Here is a 25296-nt window from a genome sequence, read left to right as displayed (position 1 = left end):
TTAACATGTACATACAACTCTGACACATAATTGTCCTCTCCTCTCCACCTTTAATACCACTTCAAGCAAACTTCTAAATTCCTTTTTACTTACATTTTTATGACAATGTACACATGAGGGGAACTCTTTGTGTACTTAGTTCAGGTTGTTGGATTGGTTAGTTATCACCTAATCTAGGGGGAGGGGTAAAAATGATTTGAAAACAGCACTTGTAAGTGAGGGAAATCTGCAGGCTTGTCTTGGTTATCATGATGTTTTATACTTCCACGATTTTGTACTCATCAATTTGCTGACTCCCTCGGCCCTGATTCTTGAGTGTTAATGGCAAATGCTGTGGAAAATTCAACAACTTCCTTGTGTGGAGGCAGTAGCAAACATATCTCTATTAGGAGCTGCGCTCAGTGGTGCTATATTTCTCAAAGCCTTTACCTTTAAATTATTTCTGGTAGCGGTTGGATTTGAGATCTGCCTCTGACTCGCTAACGGCTATTTATGATTTATTTCAACCTTTAGCAGGTGCTGGGAAAAACGAATGAACAATGTGAAAAGCTTAATCCTTAGTGGTAATTCCTGTGTCACGGAGCACCCTGGCTCTTAGGATGAGTGCATTGTTTCAAGTTTGATATTTTTATATTTCTCTCAAAAATAAAATTAAAATCCTATATCATTTTTAATTAGAGAACAAATACCACCATTTTTCTTTTTTTTTTTTAAGGAGAAGAAATTTCAAGCTGGCAGTCTTTGAATGCAGGCTGGTCCTCTGAGAATTTCGTGAAGCACTGTGGAGAAATTTTAAACTCAGTCAAATAATTTTCTTAGGAAAAGTGGTGATAGGTCATGGTGAGATATGGGTGTCATTAAAATTTCATTGAAGTCCCTAACACAGCAGATTCCCCTTCGCATTGACACATTCACTACAATATCTTCAAAGAAGCATTTGCTGCATATCATGGCTCTGAAGGGAGCTGTTTGGGTCTATCAGTGCAATAATCTGCATGTTAAAAAGTACCTAAATATGTATTTACAAGATAGTCAGATCTGTTTTGGTCTATTGGGTCAATAATCCATGCACTAAAAGACCCTAAATATGTATTCACAAGATAGATAGATCAGCTTTGGTTGGCTGGGTCAACAGTAAGTGGGCCTGAATAATTGCACAGTGTGCATTTTAGCAAGTTCAGAAACACAGTTCTGCACACCAGAAGATCTGCCGTTTACAGAGTTGATTTATAATGCTAGTTTTAGCAGATGCCAGCAACTGTATTTCACTCTGGTCTATGATATTTTGCTTTCAAAAAGTCAGATGAAGGAAAACCATTGCAGCGTAGACTATACTAAAGGGATGAGTTAAATAATGGAGACACAGATATTGAAGCACAGCCATTCAGGCTGGGGTGGATGCTGTCCTTGCAGACTGTGCCTTATCTCCTCCACTGTAGTCATCGGGGTTTCTCCATGGCAACAGAACCAACAGGAGACGTGTGTGTGTTTGTAAATATATATTTATTATAGGAATTGGCTCACATGACCCCAGGGATTGGAAAGTCTGAATTCCGAAGGGCAGGCTGCAAGTTGGGAACTCCAATGAAAGTTTTGCTAAGTTCCCCAGGAGGAGTTGGCTGGTTTAAGTAGAGATAGAAATGCTTCCTTCTAACCGTTAAAATCATCAGTTCTCCCTTCAAGGCCATCAATCGGGTGGGCCGTCTCTCATTGCTAAAGGTGGCCTCCTCAGCTGATTGTAGACGTCATCAGCCATAGATGCCATCAAGGGGTGAAGGAGTTAGAGGCATGGTGTGTCCTCAAGTAACAGTCAGGCCGGTGCTTGTTTGACCAAACACCTAGACACCGTCCCCTGGCCAAATTGACACAGGAACCTAACCTTCGCATCCACCATCATCATCCAGGCTCACCCCAAATCTCTCTGTCACCTGATGGCCCTGCTGTGCCCTTTGCTTCCCTTTTGCCAGTTGCATCCCAGAGGCCAGAGGGATCCAGTTAGGGCGTTGGAACACGGCCCTCCTCTGCTCCAGCGACTTCCCAGAGTAAAAGCCAAAGGGTCCTCAAGCTATAGCGCCCAGCGCCCCCCATCACTCTGACAATCTCCTACCATCTTCCTCCGTCCTGTGCTGCCACACCACACTGGCCTGCTTGCTGTTCAGCACACCAGGCATGCGCCCACCTCAGCACCTTTGTGCTTGTCGTTCCCTCCACCTGGAAAGTCCTCGCTCGGATAACCTTGTGGTTAGTTTTCTTACTTCCTTCAGGTTGCTTGTGATAGAGAATATTCCTAAGTACCCTGTGTGAGATAGCAACACTCCCTTGCTAATACCTTACTTTGCCTTTCACCATTATCTACTCTTGTTATTGGTAATGCAAGGCAAGGCAATGCAACGCAATATAATATAATATGTCTTGAGAAGCGGACTTGGCCCAATGGATAGGGTGTCCACCTACCACATGGGAGGTCCGCGGTTCAAACCCTGGGCCTCCTTGACCCGTGTGGAGCTGGCCCATGTGCAGTGCTGATGCGCGCAAGGAGTGCCCTGCCACGCAGGGGTGTCCCCCGCGTAGGGGAGCCCCACACGCAAGGAGTGCGCCCCGTAAGGAGAGCTGCCCAGCGTGAAAGAAAGTGCAGCCTGCCCAAGAATGGCATCGCACACATGGAGAGCTGACACAACAAGATGATGCAACAAAAAGAAACACAGATTCCTGGTGCCACTGATAAGGACAGAAGCGGTCACAGAAGAACACAAAGCAAATGGACACAGAGAGCAGACACCTGGGGGGGAGGGGAGAGAAACAAATAAAAATAAATAAATCTTTAAAAAAATATATGTCTTTACACATTTGTTTAGTGTCCATCTTCCTCCTCTAAAAGGTAACCTCCACGAGGGCAGGGGCTTCATCAGTCAGACACCTGGATGAATGCCTGGCACGTTTTAAGTGTTCATTAAATATTTACGGCACAAATGAGAAAAGCAGAGGAAGAAGGACTCTTCCTCATTTTTCCAACCCCCTACTGATGTACGTTCACGGTTCTGTTGAGGAGGGGACTCTAATCCTTCCCTGAGCTGAAGCCCTCTATTTGGCCTTTGGACTTCGGTTTCCTGTAATATTCTCTCAAGGGCACAAAGTTGGTCTATCCTCAAGCTGCTCACCCACCCCAAGCCAAGAGACACTCCCCCTGGAGGAGCTGGGTCATCTCAGCTGGTCCCAGAAACACTGGCTCAGTCTGCATCTAGGAGCCATCTACGCAAAGGCGGGATGAGCGTTCCTGAGCACCCCAGCGTGGGACATGCGACCAGCTCAGCTGGTTGCTCTGGACTCACTAGGCTTCACGGTGTGATCAGATGCAGCCCTGAGGGGTGGCGGGCGCCACTCGGCCGTGTAACCATAACAGAGAGAGCAACACTCCTGAGTAGAATCCTTCTTCCCATGGTTTGGTAAGTTATCCCTGTGGTTTTCTGCGCCCCCGCCAGCCTTTAAGCACGTATGATGTTCTCAAAAGCGTCCTTCCTCATAATTGAAGCCTGCCACAGTAAACCCTTTCTTATTTAAATTTCACAGCAACGTTCTTTATTTCAATCACTCAGAAAGGTGCCGTTGGCAACGGGATCACAGCTGATGGCAAATGCTGTGAATAGTTGAGATTGCAGGCTATGGCCAACAGGTCTGAGTATTACAGGTCTCCGTTCTAATGCTTGGCCATAAATGAAGTGGTTCAGCTGCAGAGAGCCCTATGAGAAAGGTAAGACTCTGTCTGTGCTGCAGTGTTTCAATGATATGCAGATTAATTAAAAGGAGTTTTACGGTTACCCTGTTTAGCCTGAATGAGTTTCCCTCCCAGGAACACAGGCCATATTTTAGTCGACCCAGCACAGAGACCATATTTTAATAAATCTTTAAGGCACAAACTGAATGAAAAACTGAACTGATCTAGAGAATTCCAGTCCCCAAAGACAAAGTTTTCATTAACTGAAAGAAAAATGCATTTCACCATTGAAATATTTGGATAAGTGACTCAATTTTGTAATGCAGTTTGCAAGAACGGACAAAACAATAGATATTTCAATGCACACCAGTCCCTGAGTATGTTTGTAAGATAATACTTTTAAATCCATTTAACGGAGAGCTGGGGATAAGATATTAACAACAACAGAAACTCAGATACTAGGTGACATTGATCGTCCTTCCAAATTCTGGTTAAGAAGAAATAATGATTTCTGTAACCCCCAGCAATGACTTGTGCGGGGGGAATGATTTCAAATAAACGTCTATTTGCTTTAGGTGAGCTTCACCGAATTGGCCTTATTTGATTTCAGATCCTCCTAAGGGAAGAGATTTCAGGATTTCCTGGTTGTAAAATGGAAAAGAACACTTTGCTGAACTTGTATGACATCATCTAAAGCATTAAAAGGGCAGATAATCATGAGTTCTCTGCCTGTTTACCAAAGCTTCTTTACCTCCTCAATCTATTTTATTTCCAAATGTCAGAGTGGTCTGAAATCTTCCAAAGATTTATAGACTGAAGAAGCAGAGAAAATATTAGGATAAATCCTTAAACTACAGTGAACGCCTTTATATAATTAATAGAAGGACTTCTGGAATTGTTATACATCATATGACAGTACAGATACACTAACATTTTATCATATAAAGTCTAAACATAGTTTAACATTAAAGGACATGAGACCATCTCTATTTCTAGAAAGTCCATGAAACTGTCTTTAGAGTACATACTTGAGTCACAAATAAAGAGAACAATGAATTTGTGAAGGGAAATATGACTACTATACAATTTAGATTGTCAGTACAAGCCGAAATATTAGATAATGAATGAAAATAGTGCAACCTTGGTTTTAAATCTAATTTCTTTTCCAAACTCTAATTGGAAATGCTCTTGCATTACAGAAAGAAGAAAAATGTACCTGTCATAATATTATTAACAATAAGCAACAAAAATGTGAGCAAAGTATTTTGAGCTTACATTATTAAAATAGTTTCCCAATATACTTTGAAGACAATATACTCTGTGTCACTAAAATAAATAGTATTTTAAAGGACCTTACCCTTGATAGAGAATAGAAAAAATATTTCTTACATAATAAATTAATTTTTCTTTGTTATGCAAAAGCCCTCAACCATAACTTCATGAGGAAATGTGAAGTGGAGTGAAAATGATCTTACCTCATATTCAAAGTCCTCTGTTCTCGCTGCATCAGCAGGCAAGCTGGTAAGATACTCATTGTCCTCATAAAATTCATGCTCCATTGGATGAAGAGAATGGCAGCTATTGGGAATGTAGCAATATGATAGGAATGGATCAAAAGGGTTGTTTTCAAGATTAAACCTGATTTTAGAATTTCCTGGGTTCCCTGCTTTGTAACAAGACCCGTAGAGATGTAGCCTTTAAAGGAACTACAGCTCAGAAAGAGCCATTGCTTTTTTTTTTCTCCCCCGACATGAAGTCCATCAATTTGCTATTTCTGAGGGAATAGTAAAAAGGCCCATAGTCAGAGCCACATTCTATGAAGAGACTGATGTGAAATCTGCGACAGAGGACGTGCTTTACTGCTGCTCTTGGACCCGCTTCCCTTGCACCAGATGTGACTCGCTCCATAGATGGTTTGTGGCATATTAGATACTGCAGTTTCTTCAGAGTGGGGCATTTTGTAACAAAGTACTACTGATGTCATAATACGCAGCCCCCAAACCGTTTTGTGAAAATACTTTTCAAAAGCATGTATTTTCCAGACTATAAACTGTACTCATAGTGATACACCCCCTTTCCCCAAACCCGCTTCTGCGTTCCCCCTTAAAGCCTCGCATCTCCCTCTTTGACAAAGGGCAGCACATATGTTGAAGTGCATTCATGGTGATACTCCCCTAGAAACTCCTGTATGTCACACCGTTTCCTAATTCCTTTAGAAAATTCCCAGTGACAGAGAGCTGAATAAGAGGGGGGACCCAGGACATGCATGACTTTTATAGATCCTCTACCTTTGGGGAAATATTTTATATCACTTCCAGAAAGGCTCTTCAAATGACTATGTGACACAAAGTCACTATTATTGCACCATTTGAAGGCTAAGCATAGCTTGACAACAAAGCCATCTATTTTGCTAAAAGTCAGTGAAAAATCCTTAGCCACCAAGAAGCAAGTTCTCTGCAGGTGGACCTCCAAGCCCCACCTGTGCAGGCATTCTTGAAAACAGATTTGTAGCTTATAAACAAGCTCGCCTTTCCGAGCTGAAGGGCAAGGAGACTCATGCAGATGCCCGTACACCGTCAGCACAGATCCTTTTCTCATGACTACCTACGGCTGCCGGCTCCAAGTAGGGTTAACCAGTGGGAACCAAAATAGCAAAAGCAGAGCAGGCGGCATCCTGCTTGTGGGGCTAATGGGCGACCCCGCCTTGCTTCTATCTGGGCTGGCTCGGCAAAGCTCATTTGAGCTGGTTGTGTGTCAAAGCTTGGTGAGGGGCGCATGGAAAGACAGTGCGTTCCCTGTCTTTCAGTTGGTGAAAAGAGAAGGTCTCTATGAGGAATGTCTCCTCATTCAGTGAGCACTGATGGAGTGCCTACCGGACAGCAGGTGCTGTGCCAAGTGCTGGAAACATAGAATATACAATAAGAAAGATACAATTCTCGCCCTATCCCTTGGGTAAAGTAGCAAAGAGGGCATTTTAATGGAGTGTGATCACTGAAGCCAGGAGGGCATGTGGTGCAACCAGAGGCAGTTAGCAAAAAGAGGGTTCCTTGCAGTTCAGCTCCACAGGAGTTAGGCAGAATGAAACAGCATTCTGGAGAAGGCAGTGGGCACAGGCTCAGAAGCCTGGCTCTGTCACTTCTTCTAACATGACCTTGGCCGAGTGCCTTAACGTTACATTCCCCGCTTGTGACACGCGGATGGCAACAAACTAATGCACTCCCCCATAAGGTTGTTACGAAGGCGTGATGAGTTAATAAATGTAAAGTGCTTGGAATATTACCTAAAACGTGTCAGGCTAGCTAATAAATGTTAGCTATCATTATTCATGCAAGAAAGTATTTACTGGATGGCCATTATGTGTCAGGGTCTACTAATGGATATTATATATTTGCTGGCTTTCTTATTGTTCATCTCCCACTCTAGAATATAAATTCCAAGTGGTAGTATTTTTGTCCATTGTTTTATGCTCAGCACTCAATTCCAGTGCTTGACACAGGGGATAGTTGAGAGGTATTAGATGATGGAATAGAGTGATAAGACGGAGTCCCTGTCCTCCTGGAACTTGAAGTCTGGAGGACTGGTTCCCCAAACCAGGCTGGACCTTAGAATCGCCTGGGGAGATGTTTGAAAAATTCCCATCCCAGGGCCCCAACCCAAGCATTCTTATTTAATTGACCTGAGGTGGGATTGGGGCATTAGGATTGCTTATAAAAGCTCCCGGGTGGTTCTAATGCACAACTGTGAACCACTGAAAGAGGCTTACAAAAGCCACTACAGGGCGGAGAGCAGCATTATCCCATGAATATCCTACAAAGTAGAGAATGGATTGGACAAAGGCGATGAAAAGGCAGCCTCAAGATGCTCTTATCAATCAGAGGATCACTAACGTTTGCATTTTTGTTTAAAAGTTCAGAGAACAAAACATACAGGGACAAAACATACTTCTAAAACTTCATGTGTTTTAGATTTTGCCGTTCTAAAATAAGTAGATTTTATTATTTGAATAAAATCTCTCTGCCTTTAAAATAGGTAAACATCAGGAAGAACTATTCCCTTTGATAACTCCTTATTTCACACTTGCTCTCTGACAGCCAGGATTTTTTACTTACATCTCAATCTACTTGGTAAGTGCTTTCTTTAGAGAATTGCACTTTAATTTAATGAATTTCTTAGTCTTTCCTTTAAAGAAGAGAGATGCTCACAGAGGAGAAAAGGGTGCCAACATGCCACTTTCGTGTGAGTCTTAATGAGGTTTGGGCAGCTTTGGTGAGATAAGCTATTTCCCTGACCAGTGCTTATGAGTAGCACGAGGCTTCCGATGGCTGGAAATATGGAGCTGAACTAATCAGAGCCAGAATTTCCCATCGCGCCTGGGCAAGTATGATTCCTGGGGTGAAGCGACCTCCCCGGGTCAGGCAGAGCGGCTCGCAGCGACAGCTGAGAAGTAATTGGACCGAGACACAGCAGAGACATTTTTCAAGCAGAGTTCCATAATTGTCAACTTGCTAGTGTGAGTGATTCTTTCCAATACCTTCTTTCAATGACTAATGAAAACAAATGGGGCTGTGGGAGGCGTGACGGGAGAATACCTGTCTGAGAGCAGGAACGGGCAGATGTCCGGCACGGGAGGGGTAGGTGGCTTCAGCTTGGCTAGGGCCATGATGCGCTCGAAGGTGACGTCCGTCTGCGTGCTGGCATGCGTGAGCTGCACCTCCGGGACTGGCCCGTACGCCGGCTTGCTGAGGGGTGTGCGCCTCAGCACCTGAACCACAATGGGCTCCTTGGCATTTCGGAAGGCTTCCACTGCCTCTTCATGGGTGGCCTTTGAGAGATCCTTCCCATTGACCTAGGAAGATAAAGGGACATTGCTCAGGGAAAGAGAGAGCCTGCACCTGCAAGCAAGACAGCTCCATCCATCTGCCCCCTGGGGTCTAAGCCCCCTCTCAATTGCAAGCAGAGTGGGCTTCACCGTCCCAAATCCTCAAGACCAGGGAATGAACAATGGACTACAGCAGACTTACTGGTATTCTACTATAGACTGATTGTTACTCTAGAAACGGAAGAACTTGTATCATTGATGTGAAGGCAGTGGCTCCAAGAGGTTCTGAGGGCGGGAGAGGGAAGAAATAGGTGTAATAAGGGGGCATTTTGGGGACAGTGGAATTGTCCTGCATGATGTTGCAATGATGACTACAGGCCATTATATATTTTGTCATAACTTACAAAATTGCGAGGGACAGAGTGTAAACTATAAGGTAAACTATAATCCATACTTAGTGGCCATGCTTCAAGGTGTGTTCTTCAATGGTAAGAAATGTGCCACACTGATGAACGATGTTGTTACTCTGGAAAGTGTGGGAGGAGGAGGGAGTGGGGCATATGGGAATCCCCTTTATTTTTTATGTAACAGTTATGTAATCTAAAGTTTCTTTAAATAAAATTTTAAAAAAATTAAAAAAAGGACATTGCTCATCTCAGAGGAAAGAAAAGAGAGGTTCTCATGAGATACTAATAAAAGATGGGGAGGCAAGGTTCAAACCTGCTTGGACAAGAATTCCGTAAAGGAACATTTAGTGGGCTCTTCACTCACTTCAGGAAGCGAAGATTAGGAAAACAATTACTTCTTGTATTTTTATGAAGTATCTGGAGTTTATTAACTAGTAAAACACCATCAGAACTATTCTGCAGGAACTGGCACAGATTAAAAAATTTAAACAACACATCCGCCTTCAGAAAAAAAGTTTACTGAACTCTTCAGGTAGGTAGAGATGTTAAATATTTCCAATTTTGAGTTTTTAACTGGTCTAGCAATCACTTGGTAATGTTTTCAATATTTAATCATCTTACTTGTCTGAAATCTACATTTTGGGATATTGTCAAATTTGTTTCATCTTCAGCATCTTTTTATATGGTCTGTATATGTTTTTTGCCCAGTCCTTTCTACTCCAGATATGGCTTGGGGACAGCAGCACCAGCAGCTCCACCTGGGAGAAAATGAGAACTGCAGGATCCCAGCCCTACCCAGGACCTACGGAACCAGAAGGAGCTGATCTATACGAACCTGAGAAGCACTGATCTAAAACACCTCAGACTTGGTACATCACAATCCCTTGAAGTCCCATGAATGGGTGAGTTTCTAAAGACAGAGCTGAAGTCTGCCTTTGTCCTCAGACACCGCTGCCCGGCAGGGAAAGAACCGCTGGTCTTAGGGATAGAAGAGTTGCTCTGTTTGTGGGCTTGTCCCATGCCTGCTTACGACGTGCCAGTAACGCTCCCTGGCCACCGTGAGTGAAAGCATGCTCCTGGGGGGCAGTGCTGTCTGCTCTTAGACAGCTGTCAATTTATTCCCCTAAAATGGGTGCTGATAACACAGCCAGTGACCCCTCCTCTTGGTGGAGGCTTTAACAGGGGACTCTGGGGTCCTGAAATAACGTCATGACTCATCCACACCAAGAAGTCAATAGGGTAGATTTTGCAACTTGGCAGAGGTATTTGGGGGCAGAATACTGTGCCCGTCAACCCCTGAAATTATACCATTTCTAGACAACTGAGCCACCCACCCTTGGGTGAGGCTCTCATAACCAAATCCTCAGGCATCCCTGGGTGCCCTTAAAAAGAAGCAAAGGCACGCACTGAATTGCAGTCATAGAGTCTTTGCTGGCACTCAAACGGAGCACATTCTCTCCCTGAGTAGACACAGAGCATGTGTGCCTGCAGAGCAGGTGTGGGGTTTTTCTGGGGGTAAATGATATAACGTCAGGTAGAAACTGTCATGTCATGTAGAGACAGGCTTACTGACCTGGAGGAGCTAATTTACTCAATGGACCCTGAAAGAGTTAATGTGCCTTCAAAGAAGGAGCAATTAAGTTTCCTCGCCAGCAAAATGAGTCCCAGTGTAGTTCTCGCATCACTGGTAAGAAAACTTTGCAGAATGGAGCGGCCCCTTACTTGTGTGCACACATTCACTACTCTGTGTATTTGCTCAGTGATTCCTTTCTCCGTGGGCTAAACTTGAGAATTATCACTGACTTTTCAGGGACACAAACTTGGACTGTGGATGACTTGGGGCACATGGGAGCATGTGCACCCACGACAGGTACAGCCCTAGTTATCCATTCCTTGAGCACCTGCTGATGACAGTTCTGACCACCACTGCCTCCCGGGAGGAAGTGTTCTCAGCAAGGGACCCGAGAAGCACCCAACTGGATCCCCTGCACTGGCTGGCTGTAGTCCTCTAGGTTTCCTATTGTGGTATTTATAATCCCCTTGTCGAGGAAGATGATCAAGAGGTAGATAAGACCTGTCAGAGTCTATTGCGTAGGTAAGAATTTCCTTCGTGTTCCCAGCCTTTGCGCTTGCTGGGGTCCCTTCAGTTTTGTGAAGTTCCGCTCCTGCAGGGTCCCGGCACCCTGCCCTCCTAGAGAGCAGCCCTCAGTCACAATCTATGATCCACTAATACTTACTGGGAAGCTGTGTCAGTACGTTACCTCTAATGTTGCATCTAAAGTAACCCCAAACAGAGGCAGCCACTAATCTGAGTATTCACTCTTCTGTGCCTTTCTAGAAGGAACAAGCAGTAGGCGAATCCAGTGACTGAAGGGAAGAGTAACCTGTGTTCAGGCTTCTTCCGCTTACAAGTTAAATCTTACTAATGCAAAAATGGTGTGTCGATAAAGTAGTAGACAGAAAAAAGCCATCATTCTCTTTCTTCCACAAGGTGCCTGGGTGCCTTGCCTACAGGGTAATCTAGTTTTGGTGTTCAGTATGCTTATTAGTTTTAGTAATTTTTTAAAGCAAAAATTATGTTTTAGAAGTGAGTGGTCTACTGAAGATTATTTCTTTTACTCTCCTATAAGCTAAGTAAGATTATTTTTGTAAATCCAGGATAGTATAAAAATTAAATCAGGAATACTGAATTTATTGAGCATTAATTCTTATTGGACCATTCATTCTTATTGGAATGTTTAGTATATGCAGACGTTATTAGTGCTCATACAGCAAGATCCATAGCTATTGATCCTAAGACCTGTACATTCATTCGTTTACAATCATAGCATTCACATGCAAATTTCATTCTTCCCTTCAGGGACAATCAAATACAATCTTAAAAGACGACAGCTAATGTAATCTCAAGTATCTTACTTGTCCATTGGGGAATGCTCTTTTCTTCCAGTTATCATGCAGCTGACCTCTGTTTTTGTTAGCTATTTAATATCTCTCAAAGCAAAGAAGTCTATGACCTTTAAAGGCTCTACTGCCCCAAATGCTCTCTTAGAAAATGTAAGCACTGATGATACTAAGCACTCTTTATTTTTTCACTTCACTTGAAGTTCATCAATATACGATTAGCCTACCAAAAGGTCACCTTTTTATAAATTATGCCTTCTACAACAGAAAAAAAAATAATAGCTTAATTGGGATTTTTCTGGCAGTTGATTTGCTTAATCATCATCAGTTGGAGCTAGGGAAAAGGACAGCATTGGAAGAAAACCTAAAATTTTAATCCTATAGGAAAATTTTGTTGTAAATTAACAAATGAGTTAACAGCGAAACATTTTTTTCAAGTGGTTAGATCGTATAACAACAAGGTATTTGGTATTTCATCATGCTATATTCTTATTACTCTATCTTTTTCCCTATGTGTTCTCTCTTCTTGTCTTCCTTTCTCCTTCCTTTCCTCCCCATCTGTCTCTATTTTAGATTTAGTTTTATACAGTCAACACAACGTTTTTATTTATTTTGTGAAATGGAGAAGCCTTCTATTAAAGGTGTCCCACTTAATCTCAGTAAATAAACATGGGGATCCAAACTGTTCTTGGTGTGCAATTAAAGAAAGGAAGCTCTTCTGCAAGAGAAATTCAGGTAAGTTGATTTTGGGGAGGAAAACTGGAGAAAGAGAGTTGGGAGTTTGAGTCTTGGTTTACATGCAGAAAGAAGAGTTTCAAGAAGGATGTGGCAATTTGAGTTAAGCACGCTATACAGAAAGGGACTTTTTTTAAAAAAAGCAATGGTTGAGTGGAATGAATGAGAGATTAGAGTGTAACAAACATGAGAGGTTTATAAGGTAATTCCATCTGTTACTATAACAGCTGGCATTTGATAACTGTGGCTAAAATTGATTTGATTCTATTGGTATGACTGATACTTGAAATGAAGCTAGCAGTGCCAGAGTAGGATGACTTGACTCTAAAACGGTGATTTAGCCACCTGATTAGAGACCGATTAAAAAGCATAGGTATTATTCTAAAAGAGCTTATCAGAATTGGCAACAGCATAAAACGAGGAGGGGAAGATGCCAATGACAGAGGTTCTAGGTAAAACAGAGACACGTGGTTGTCCTCAGAGGACCTAAATTTGGAACTGGAACAAGTGGAGAGAGTGATATTAATCACATCAAACTTTAAGTGGTTGTAAGACATTGAGATGAGCTGTCAAGTAAACATAAAATGGGGGAACTGAAAGAAAAATGAGTCCTGGGAAACCACTTTCTGAAGTCTTCTCACCTCCACTTATCAACTCTCCACATAGACAAATCTCCTTAATAATTGTAGATATTCAAGTGAGAGTTTGTAAAAATTATATACCCATTTTTAGAAATGAAAGATAAGTATTTTGTTTCTAAAAAGTTATTTTCCATTCTATCAAGAGCAGTCACTTTTCAGTAAATCAATGCAAAAGATGTGTGAATGCATTTGTTGTGGCAGATGGGCTAAATAATCCATAACTAACTTGTGAATGTTAAGTAAAGAATACAGCTTTTCATATGTAAACCATATCTGGCAATGTTTGATGAAGCTTCTGTTTAATGAACAATCTACCCTTTTGGATAAACTGCAAAATCTGTGCCACTCAACAACATTCCCAGAGCTTGGATAGGAACTGTTCTACTTTGATTAATCTTCTAAATCCAGCCACATGCAGAATTTTCTTGAAGAACAAAGTGTTTTTTTTGTTTTGTTTTGTTTTTTTAAAGTGCAAACAAGTACATGTATATCCAATCACCCTGGTGAGTTGCCATTTCTAGAGGCAGCTGTTTGGGAAAGATGAGGGTTTCCAAATCTCCGTGCCTCTTGCCAAAAATAAGGGCTTTTAAGCCTCTGTGCCTTTCAAGAGAGAATAAATGTAAGAATGTTCATTAAAAAAAGCATAGAAAACTAAGGGTTATGTACAGTTGATATAGCTCAAATTGAAATTGATAATAAATATAAAGCACTCAAATATTCTAATTATGGTTGGACCAGACATTTTACCTGGTTACTTTAGAAGAACTTCCACCCTTAAAAATAGCTAAGGAATTGACTTCTTTAATTTTTTAATTTTGAAATAATTTCAGGTTGAGAGCAGAGTTACAAAAATAATATAAGACCCATACAGAGAACTCTAACCTATCCCCCACTCAGATACCCGATCCACCAACTTTTAGGAATGTACTGTATTTCCCCTCCCCCTACCTACCCATCCATGTTCCGTCCTCCCTCCGACCCTTCCTCTTCTCTTCCTTCCTTTCCCTTTCCTTCCTTCCTTCCTTCCTTCCTTCCTTCCTTCCTTCCTTCCTTCCTTCCTTCCTTCCTTCCTTCCTTCCTTCCTTCCTTCCTTCCTTCCTTCCTTCCTTCCTTTCTTCCTTCCTTCCTTCCTTCCTCCCTCCCTCCCTTCCTTCTTTTCCTCTCTCTCTCTCTATATATATCTTATATAATAATTTTGATTCAAGTTCTTAAGTGAGTGCTAATCAAGTTCTCTATCTGATAATTAGGGAGGTGGTATAAAATTTTAGTCTACTAACACAGAAGGAGAAAACAATATTTAAGTTGCTGCTAAGGTGTTTAATATAGTAGGAACTTTAACTTGAACCTTATATTCATTGAAACACTTGCAATATACAATCTTCAAATCTGTCGAAAGGAATTTAAGTGTATAAAATATTTTTCTAAACTTTAGTATGCTTGATTCTGGGTTGACATCTGTTTTATAAACTGAGCTTAGCACAGTGTAAAAAATATTGATTGTGAAAAGAACTAGCAGAATACGAATTGGGCAAAATTATATTACGAAAACCTAGTAAGAAATTGACAAAAAATAATATTGACCTTTTTCATGCAATCGGTGAACAAAATAATAACTAGCAGATGTGTGGTCGCTTGTAATTTAGAATGTAAGAATGTAAGAAAGCTAAATTCATCAAGTCAAAAGTCCAGTTAGTCTGGTGCACTGCTTTTGACAGTGAAATTACTGGATTTTTGGAAGAGAATTTGGTGCTTATGTTTCATAATGAGCAGAATTATCCAAAAGTGAACCTGGGGATCCTTCTGGCTTGTTTGGACAAAGGTAGACTGATAGCTTCAGTCTCCTGGTGAGTGGAGGTGGTTACGGCTTCTCCTGACCTCCAAAGCCTAGAGGTGTCTGGCAGCTGGTTTCTTGGACAAATGGAAATCTCAGACTTCCTGAACCTCCAGTAGTCTGTTTGTGCCCTTACTGTCACTGTGCTTTATAAGAAGGGAAAGCAACAGTGGGGTGGGTTCCATCCAATGGCAAACAATCCAATGCATATTTAACACGGGTCCCTGTTGACTCTTGGTGTGATACTGAGCTCTGGTCCCTATGTTTCCCCAATAAAGACTTTCCTCAAGTATACCCTGTGATATTGTGGGATTTATCCCTACCAAACTTGCATGACAAAATACATTTACAACTTAAATAACTGAATACATTTATAATGCTTGTACATGCAACAGTATTGACTTGTAGACACCCAGCAATGCAAGGAGACATTTAAAAAGCATATTATTGCACTTAGTTAATTGGTTATGGCAGTGACGTCACCCAGTAGTAATGTATGTTGCTTTCTGATTCCTTCCACCTTGATGGTGGAGGTTCTCAAACGCAAGTAAGACTCAGTTTTAGTTCTTCCTACTATTAATAAGATGTTATCAATCCATTATTTGTGAATTCATGAAAACTGTTCCTGAGTGCATTGGTAAATTTGATTATAGGAAATCTTGGGGGCAGTATCTGTCATCATTGCTTTTTCCCCCAACCATCATTTTTTAATTTTATTTATAAAATCCCACTGTCTGTGTTTTCTGTTCCTTTCCTTATTCTCCCTGCCATACTCTTTTCTCTTCCAGGATTTCTTGTTTGAAAATAAAAAAAGTGAAGAGTTCTTACTTATATGAATTAGTTCTGTTATTAAGGAATACCTGAGGAAAACAAACTAAAGTGTACAGAAGTGTTTTCATTTACCTCTTTGTAAGTAAATTTATTTTCACCTCAATCAAAGAAATTGAGTTCTCTTCCTGGCACATGAGTAGGTAATTCTTGGTTTGCTCTCAGATGCACAGTCTACTCTTCTTTGCTCAGCTCTGCCCTGGGACACTGTCTTCTGTGCACGCCATCGCTCAAGCCCTCTGCCCTATGCATTCAGCTCGGTTGTGCCCTTGGTAAAAGAGTGAGTATTTACGGTCTTTCTCCACCCCACTGCCTCGCTCCCTCCTGGTAAGGCTGCGCTTTGGCCAGGGGCTGCCTCTGCAGACCTGTGCACAGCTTGGGCAGGACAGCCTGTCTTTTAGAGCTCCAGCCCTAGCCAGCCAGGTTCTGATAATACCCCTCCATCACTTCCCCACTTCCAGTGCACAGGTAGTGTATTAGTTTCCTGAGGCTACTATAACAAAGTACCCCAAACTGGGTGGCTTAAAACAACAGAAATGTTTTGGCTCACAGTTCTGGAATCCAAAATTTCCATACCAGTAGGGGAGAATTCTGCTTGCCTCTTAGCTTCTGATGGTTTGGTGGCAATCCCCCAGCTTCAGATCCTGCCTCGGGCATCACATGCCCTTCTCCCCTTCTTAGGACACCTGTTACAACCCATACTAGTAAGGATTTTTAACTTTCTCCAGTTAAGCCCTTTGAGAGTGCTTCCCATTTCCTTTTGTGACCCTGACTGATAGGGCTATTTGTGAAATTCCTCTGATTTAAACAAGAACATTAAAAATATGGAAAAAGCTAAAATTTACAGTCTCTGCAAATTAATTTTACTACAAAATGACTTCAAAACTAGGTGCAACTAAAAGGCAATTTCTAGTTTCTAGTATTTAGCAAAAGCCACACATCCTAAATGCAGGACTTATATAACTTTTATTGAGCTTTCATAGCAAATTCAAAGTATTTGTTTACTTGATGCACACAGTCGTTTTGGAGAGTATCCCTCTGTGGGTTTGTTTAATATTTCCCCTCAATTAGATTCCGGTTATGCACTTTTGGCAAGAATGCCCCAGAAGTGGTTCTGTGTCCTTCCGGTGTCTCAGATCAGGAGGCAAGTGATTTGCCCATTAGTGGGAGGTTAACTTTTATGACTTCTGACTTGATGAGACAGATGGAGAGAAAGAGAGAAGAGACAAAGAGGCAGAAAGGGAGAGGGAGAGAGAAGGGAAAGAACAGGGGTAGAAAGAGGGGAAGGAGAGAGGGAGGAGAAAAGAAGAGGGGGGAAATGAAAGCAAATGTAAAAAGTTAAAATTGGGGGAATCTAGGTAAACGGCACATGGCAACTCTGTATGATGCTTAAAATTTTGGGGGAACAGATGTGGCTTAAGCAGTTGAGTGCCTGCTTCCCACATGGGAGGTCCAGGGTTCAGTCCCCAGTGCCTCCTAAAAAAAAAAAAGAAACAGCAAGCAAATAAATGAGACAAACAAATAATAAACAAACCAACAAACATCTCAGGGGAGCCAATGTGGCTCAGTGGTTGAGCACCAGCTTCCCACACACGAGGTCTGGGCTCAATCTCCGACCCCAGTACCTCAAAAAAAAAAAAAATTGGTTAAGTCTTTAATTATGTTAAAAGAAAATGTCTAAAAATAGTGTTACATTTTTCTTAGCTGAAACAGATTCATGTTGTAATAATTTTAAAAATCATTAGAAAGGACCGACAGATGCATAGCTGCCTACAGAGTTTGTTTCTAAATTTGCATATCTTTTGAGAAACAACTTCCTATTCTGCATTGGAAGACTTTTTCTTCTCACATGCACACATACATGCTCGCACTCATATTTTCCTACAAGCCAAAATCACAGACTGGTATCACCGACTTTATCATTGTCATAACAATTCTTCTACTAAATACCACCTGAAATCTTGTTCGCCTCCAAGATGAGCTATTTAAAGTGATAGATGGCTGCCTTCTGGCTAATTGTGGGAGTTCTTTCATTACTATAAAAAGATTTTTTATATCTCAAGTGACTCTATAAGCAGTGAATAATGACATGAAGTCTTTGGAGAAGAGTTCACTGATAAAATGGCTGGATAACAACTACTTACTGACCTTTTACTTCCTAAGATAATACTAAGCCGATATAGCTGATTATTAATAAACCTATCCACTGAAATTTGACATATGAAATTCAAGTATGTTAATAAGAAATTCCATAGATGTAAAATTTTCTGCAACAGGCCTAAGGCAATAAAAACATAAGGCATATATAGGGCAAATGCTGTTAAAATGAGCTTAAATTATTTCACTGGGAAAAAAACTTCGGTATCATTAAATGGCTCTGCTTTTCTTAAAAAATGAATTACTATAAACAGCATCAGTAATAGAGGATTTGGACAGAACAATTCATCTTTCCTATTCATTGATCGAGCTCTTTGCCCTTGAGATAAGATCTCTTGGTCCCATCTTTGTGATGGGATCATAAATGCATATCAGAAACATAACCTTGGACATACATTTTGTTAGACCATATTTTTGTTATTATTGTCTAATCAGTATGGTCCTTGAAACAAAGAATTGCTAACAAGAAACTATTTGTTAAATCAAAGGAATGAATGCTGAGTGCTATCTTTAGCAGAGGTTCCCTGTACATTCTCTATGAGAAAGCAGTATGATGCTTCACTATGTAAATGCTTTCGTGCAAGAAACAGTCAATGACTAGATACTGACCATTTTGGCCCATGCTGTAGTTCCAGGGCTTAAAGCAGGCTTGATTCATACTTGGCACTCAACCAATACATGTTAAATAAATATTTTCATATATGTCTCTATCAAGAACTGTTCAAACACATGTGATTGCATTTTCCCTTCAATTTATCTGTGTTTACATGTGAACTGCATTCCATTCACTGAGTTCTCTTTTGTAGTCCAATTACCTACATTATTCTTTTTACTCAATGTATAAACGATTGGTACGTGGCAAGCACATGCATCGGCTGCTCTTTTCTTAAGCCAACCCATCATTCACTGTTGGACAAGGACGGGAGAATCACTTTCAGCTGGGGTCTAAACAGCTTTCAGGGTTAGTTGAGTGACTGAGTTAGTTACTTAAACTCTCTGAGCGCCAGTGTCTTCGTCTGGAAGAGAAGATAATACCAACACAGAGCTGTGGATAGATGATCCCGCTAAGGTGCTGACACACTACTGCGATGCGAGGATCAATAAGGCTCCTTGAGGATGGAGGCATTTGGGTGAGTGTTGGCTGCAGTGGCTGCAGAGGAGGCTTGGGCATAAATCCCAAATATACTCTATGGCAGGGGCTCTTAACCTTTTCTGTCCCAAGGACCCCTTTGCCAGTCAGTTGGAAACCACGGACCCCTTACAAGTCCACAAGTACTGTGTACTATTTAATAAATAGATCACACCCGTACCAACACATCCCCACAAAAATAATGTTTTCTTGAATTTCCATTCACGCTCATTGACCCCTTAAGAAGCCCTGCTCTATGGGCTATGCTGAAGGGCTTGTTTTAACCACCACCTTACCATTTGAAAAGTAACGTGATCCCGTTGAGGTTCAGGGACGATCACTCTGAGGGATGGGGTGATGAGTAACTGGGGGGGGGGGGGTGGTGAGCAGGGAATTGTTTTGGAAGAGACTGGGGTGAAAATGAGGAGCTCCTGGATCAAGAGGGGAGCAGTGCGGATGGTCCAGGGGACGATGGAGAGAGCAGCGAGGTGGAATTCTGAGGCCCTCATTCAGAATTGGAGCTCACCCAATGGGGCCCATCAGTTGCAGATTTTCCCAACGGCCTCAGTTTCCATTTCAACGAACTAAAATCACACTGTGCAGACACACAAGCCGTACAAGTTGATTTTTTAGTAAAAAAATATAAAGATATTCTAAGTAGATGTCACCTATCACCAGTAGATGTATCCTTTCAGTGGCTATTTTAGACATTTAAAACAAAACAAAGCATTTCTTCCAATGTTCTGAACTCTGCTCTTCTGGTTGAGTGTAGCCAAGAGGGCCACTGCCCATCACACACACAAGCTCACCCCCATACAGAGCCTCAGACTGAATAGAGCCCACCACTGAATCATTCACACCTTTCTATGGATACAAACTTCAAATGATATTTGCCAAAATGAATACATGGCATTTTAGAGTTTCAGGACATGGGGTTACCATGAGAAAATTGAGCCTGTGTGATCATGCACCTGCCTTTTTCCCAATACCAGCATCTCTGAGTGGCTGTAAGCGAAAGGCATTCATACCAGTTTGGAACGACAGGACAAAATCTGAACAAACGGTGATCACTCAGAGAGAAACAGGTGGCTTAAATCATTTTCAGCAATCAATCTGACATTCAAATTCCTTCTGACACTTGTTGAGCTCAGTCCATGACATAAAACTATAGTAAAAAGGCCAAGCCCCCAGGGAAATTTGCAAGCTTTCCCATCTGCAAGTAAAACCACCTGACCTGGTGCCTCGAAACTTCTTAACACCATGAGCCTATGTTCCTTAAATCATGGGCTTTGGAAAGAAATATTTTGTCCCATAATTTAAAAATGCAGATTTTTATGTGAGGCAAAAAAAAAAAAAAAGAGAGAAAATGCACTTAAAATAGCAAATAAGGCTATTTTATATAAAATAATTGGAATGTACCCCAGTGATTTCATTGACATGGTTGTTTCTAAGTGAAAATTAAAATGGATAATAATGATGATAGCAACAATAATAAACTTATTGAGCACTTACTATGTGTTGCACACTCTACTAGAAAGGCAGAAATTATTATCTAATCAATCCTATAGATGAAGCAACTGACCTTAAAGAGGTTAAGCAACTTACTCAGGGTCACACAGCTATTAAGAGAAAAAAAAATCAGAATTCTTCTACAAATTCATTTTCATTACTTTTAAACATCATTATGGTTTTAGCACTGAAGCTCTAAAAGGATCAGTGGGAAATTAATTCTTCTATTTTAAGGATATATTTTCTTTTAGTAAATTGTCCATAAGATTACAATTAAGTGGTGGATCAGCTGCTGACATACATAAAAGTATAGATAATTGTCTAAATCTGTGTCCTCAGCACAAGAAAATGCCAGTTGAAAAGTGCAAAAAAAAAAATGTTTCTGTAAAATACAAGGATAGACAAGATGCTACGAAAGGGCACTGTCAGTTCTAAATACCCATGGAAAAGTATGCGCATGCATGACCATTCCTTAAACAATCCCTGAAGTTTCTTAAGACTTTGGTACAGAGAATCCCCTCCTTGTATTTCTATCCATGAATCATGAAAACCCCAGACAAGGAGGTGACTCAAGTGCCTGTCACTCTGTGATTGACGTTTTTACCATAAATCACCAGTTAAGGTCCCGCCGAGGCTACCCGTGACAAAACACTGCTGCCGCCTCCTATGAATGCACCTGCTCACAAATAAAATGGGACGAAGCTCCCAGGAGCGCGAGGGGAGACAAACATTACAAGTGGCCCCTCTTCCCCGGGTGGATGATGTAATCACAAGCCGAGTTTCAAACAGAAGGACCTCTAAAAAAGGCTGCTGGACTGCATGGAAAGTTGTAACCTACTTGAGGTTTTGGATTTATCTGGGTGCAGGCACAAATACTTAGAAACATTTGGGGGACACTGTTTGACAATGGTGTTTGTGCAGCTCTATATCTGCTTTAGGAAACAAGCAAGAGAACAACAGAGCAGGTGCGACTCCACAGATAAAGTCATCATATTCTTAAACTTGAATTTCCATGAAAACTTTTCTGTCCTAATGCTATTGATTTTATTTAGCTTTCTTTGGAAGAGTTGGGGAGAAGGGCCAGTTTTTGTAAATTTACTTCCTGCAAACAATTAAGATCTGTATGCTTTTGAAATAATTCTCAGCAGATAAAACAATGCTGCCAAGGCGCAGTGAAAGTTCTCCATTGTTCCATGTCTGCACAAATTACCTTGCATCTCCGATGATTTTATGTACATTTAATCACTAAAGATTAATTACATGGCATATGGAAACCAGTGAAACACTGAGGAGATAACTTCAGTTTAAGTGCACATGCAGCTAACTTGTGGCTTTTTAGAACAATTTTAATTAAAAGTACTAGAAGAATCATCAGGCTGAAAATATTAGGAGCTCTGGGATGGATGAGCTTAGCATAGCTAATTAATTGTATATTTAATCAAAGCAGCCTTTGGCTGTAATTAATATTTGGTAATAAATATTGTAGTTCCGTAAAATAGAATTTATAATTTCCAGAATGCCATATGTACGGAAGAGTGGGACAGAAAACAAGCATTTCCACACCAGCTTTAGAGCCAAGGTTTATTTTGTTTATTTAGAAAGGATGTTGTCTATATCTCTTTCATTCGTTTTAAATGTCATCTCCCAGTGGCAGCTTACAAACAGCTATCCCAGAGTGACTTGGACATTTCAAAGGTGTAAAGAATAATCCAAAAGGAGTGACTAGTAGAATGCTAAATGAAGTCTCTTTCTTTTTTTTGCACTACCAATATCTTATTCTTTAGAGAACTTCAGGTGGCTCCATCTTGAAATGAATGCCAGGATGGTTAGACTCATTCCCTTCATTTCCTTATGAATGGCAGATTTAGACCACCTGCAACCTGATAAAAGGCTCACATCACAGAGGAAAGTTGAAACACCCTCTTCCTTGCAGCAACATAATTGTTGCTTTGACTCCTCTCCTTTTTCTGCTTTTCAGTAATCCACACCAAGCACAGTGTATTTTTGCTCTTACAACTCTTTTCATTAATTTTTGGAAGAAACTCTCTAATGCGAGGTAGTCACATGCTTTTCATATAGTCTAAGATTTCTTTCTTCTCCTTGCCTTCCTGTAATCAGCATTTAAATTCAGTTTTGCATACAAAGGAGATAATAAAGTAAATTAATCTTAGATGATATTTTTTGGTACCTTTTAAAGATATTTTAATAAAAGGAACTTAATCAGCTTGTCGACTGTTCTATATTTTTCAGATTGTGACAGTACCATAAAGAAGGAGTTATGGGTTGGCGAATAAATAAGTATTTAACTTGGAAAACATCTTTTCAGATCATGGAGAGCATACATCTTTGTATGCATCCGATACAATTGCTTGATACGCTAATCAATTCAGAACATAAGTTTCATATTTCTGGGGGTTATGTGGTCCTCATATGAATATGGATGGGAGAAGCAGATATGAATTAGGTTATTAAAATTATATCAAGTGAAAATATTTTTATTCAGCATGTACTGGACATTAATAAAGGCCTAGGAACTAGACAAAGGAGAGAAAACACACAGAGGCAAACATTTATCAGTTTTCAGAAGGTCGCCATCAGTATCATATGCCAAAAGCAGTTGTTATAAAATACAGGATGAGCTCTTCAAGGCTTACCTGTTCAAGATAACACACAATTTTCAGTGAGAACAAAAATGTTGAATATGAATGTTTAGAAACTGAACAAAATAGTCTATTTTTCTTAGAACTGTGTCTAGCCGGTGATTCCTGACATAGGCTTTTCCAACATTTCATTAAGTTATAGAAAGAAAAAGTTCACATGGATGGCGAAAGCCAGCACACCTGATTACATCATTTACCCCAATTTTAAAAGAATTTTCACTACTTATTGAACAGGACTGAAAATTTAAACCACTCGCTCTGAGAATTCCTGTGTTACTGAAATGCCGCGGGCATGGCGGGTGCCTGTGTGAATGTGTGTTGCTGTGTGTAACTTCACAGCTATGTGCCAGATGCTCCAAACCGTAAAGGAGAGCTGCTGTACACCCTGGCAGGGAAGCCTCCAAGAGCCTGGCGGTGGCCATGCACCCCAAAATAACTGGCGGCCATTAAGTGTACAAGGGTCTACTCTGCTCTGTACTGCTGGGGCCCTCAGAATATCATTCTGTTAAGTTAGACTTTAGGGCATATAGTGCTGAGGGAGAGGAGATGTGTTTGGCATGTGAAATTCCACAAATAGGTAGGTGGTGGAGATTTCTTGAAATGTGTGGGGCGATTTGCCTAACAGAGGCTCAGAGCAGAGGAGCTTCCTGAAGAGCCTACGACATGAGCGGAAGCCCCTGTGAGGGTTTGAACTCTTTCCCTGGTCTATGGAGAGAGATGACATATTTAAATTTGTTCTTCATTTTAAATGGGTTCCCCGTAAGTTATATTTCCCTTCAGTTCTCTTTTAACCTTCTTGTTATGAGAAAGGAGAATGGAGAGAATTAGAGAGTAAAAACAAGAGGAGGAAGGATATGGGGTGGGGGCAGGGAGAGAGGGGGAGAGAGGGAAGGAGGAGAGGGGGAGAGAGGGAGAGAGAGAGGGAGGGAGGAAGAGGGGGAGGAGGGAGAGGGGGAAAGGGAGAGAGGGGGAGAGAGAGCCTTGAGCCACACTGAGCCCTTCTTTGAGTTGATGCGGCATATGACATCCTTGTAGACAAAAAAAAGAACTGTAGACACTAAGAAAGTAGTTTTGAGTGTTTATGTTGCTCGAACAGTAGATGAAAAGATGCTGATTACTGTATCATTATAAGGAACAAAGGCAGAACAAAGTAAGGGGGCAAAGTATAAATGTTTAGTCCTGGGTTTGAATTCTAGCTGTGCCCCTTAGCAGTTGTGGGATTTTAGATTCATCTGAACTTCTCCGAACTTTGGTTTCCTCATCTGTAAAATTGGGGATAATAACGCTGATGTCCAAAAACTGTTATGACAAGGTACTAAGACAATTTGTGGGAAGTAGCCAGTATTGAGGTACAGTACAGATTCAGTTAAAACCTGGAAATTATTTCTAATGCTTCTTTATCTACTGAGCATTCATAAGGATTCTCTATTCAGCATCTCTGAGTGACGGGTGTCACATTTAGTCATGCTGAGTAAGAAATGTGGATGGTAGACATTTAAAGAGGAATAGCTAAAATGTTATACCCATATTCTTAGGGATCAGGGGACCTAAGTTGCCCTTGTTGTTCTGCCATTTGCTATCAATGTAGACACATAAAAGTCACTTAAACCCTCAGACCTCAGTCCGTGATAAATTTCGAACCCTTGTGAAGTCATTATAGATGAGGGAAGTTAGTTCTTGATATCTGCAATCTATTTAGCAATTTATCAATTAATGGCCTCGTCAACATTTACCTTGATGCTCACAGGAGATTCAAGTGTCAGCCACATCTTAAATGAGAGGTAAATATTGATTTAAATGATTTTTTTTTTACCAAGGTCACACGACAAATGGTAAAGCTGGGATTCAAAGCCTGACTATCTCTCAGCATTTTCTTTTTTTAACTTTCCTCTATCTTTTTTAAATGTTACATTCAAAAATATAAGAGGTCCCCATATACTCCCTACCCCCCTCACCCAACTCCTCCC

General features: G+C 41.0%; 1 protein-coding gene across 4 annotated transcripts in view; it reads right to left on the bottom strand.

Annotated features, from left to right (window-relative positions):
- The window catches only part of PDZRN4 (PDZ domain containing ring finger 4), a 398006-nt gene that overhangs the window by 63545 nt on the left and 309165 nt on the right, over positions 1 to 25296 (bottom strand). For all 4 annotated transcript variants that reach the window (XM_058307818.2, XM_058307816.1, XM_058307817.1 and 1 more), the window contains 2 exons: positions 8302 to 8558; positions 5188 to 5290 (listed from right to left, as the gene is read on the bottom strand). In XM_058307818.2, coding sequence (XP_058163801.1) covers positions 5188 to 5290; positions 8302 to 8558 — 360 coding nt within the window. The remainder of the gene's footprint in view (positions 1 to 5187; positions 5291 to 8301; positions 8559 to 25296) is intronic.

Source organism: Dasypus novemcinctus, chromosome 12 (assembly GCF_030445035.2).
Source record: "Dasypus novemcinctus isolate mDasNov1 chromosome 12, mDasNov1.1.hap2, whole genome shotgun sequence".
Lineage (NCBI taxonomy): Eukaryota > Metazoa > Chordata > Mammalia > Cingulata > Dasypodidae > Dasypus > Dasypus novemcinctus.
Note: the sequence above shows the minus strand (reverse complement) of the source record. Positions and strands in the feature narration are given on the sequence as shown.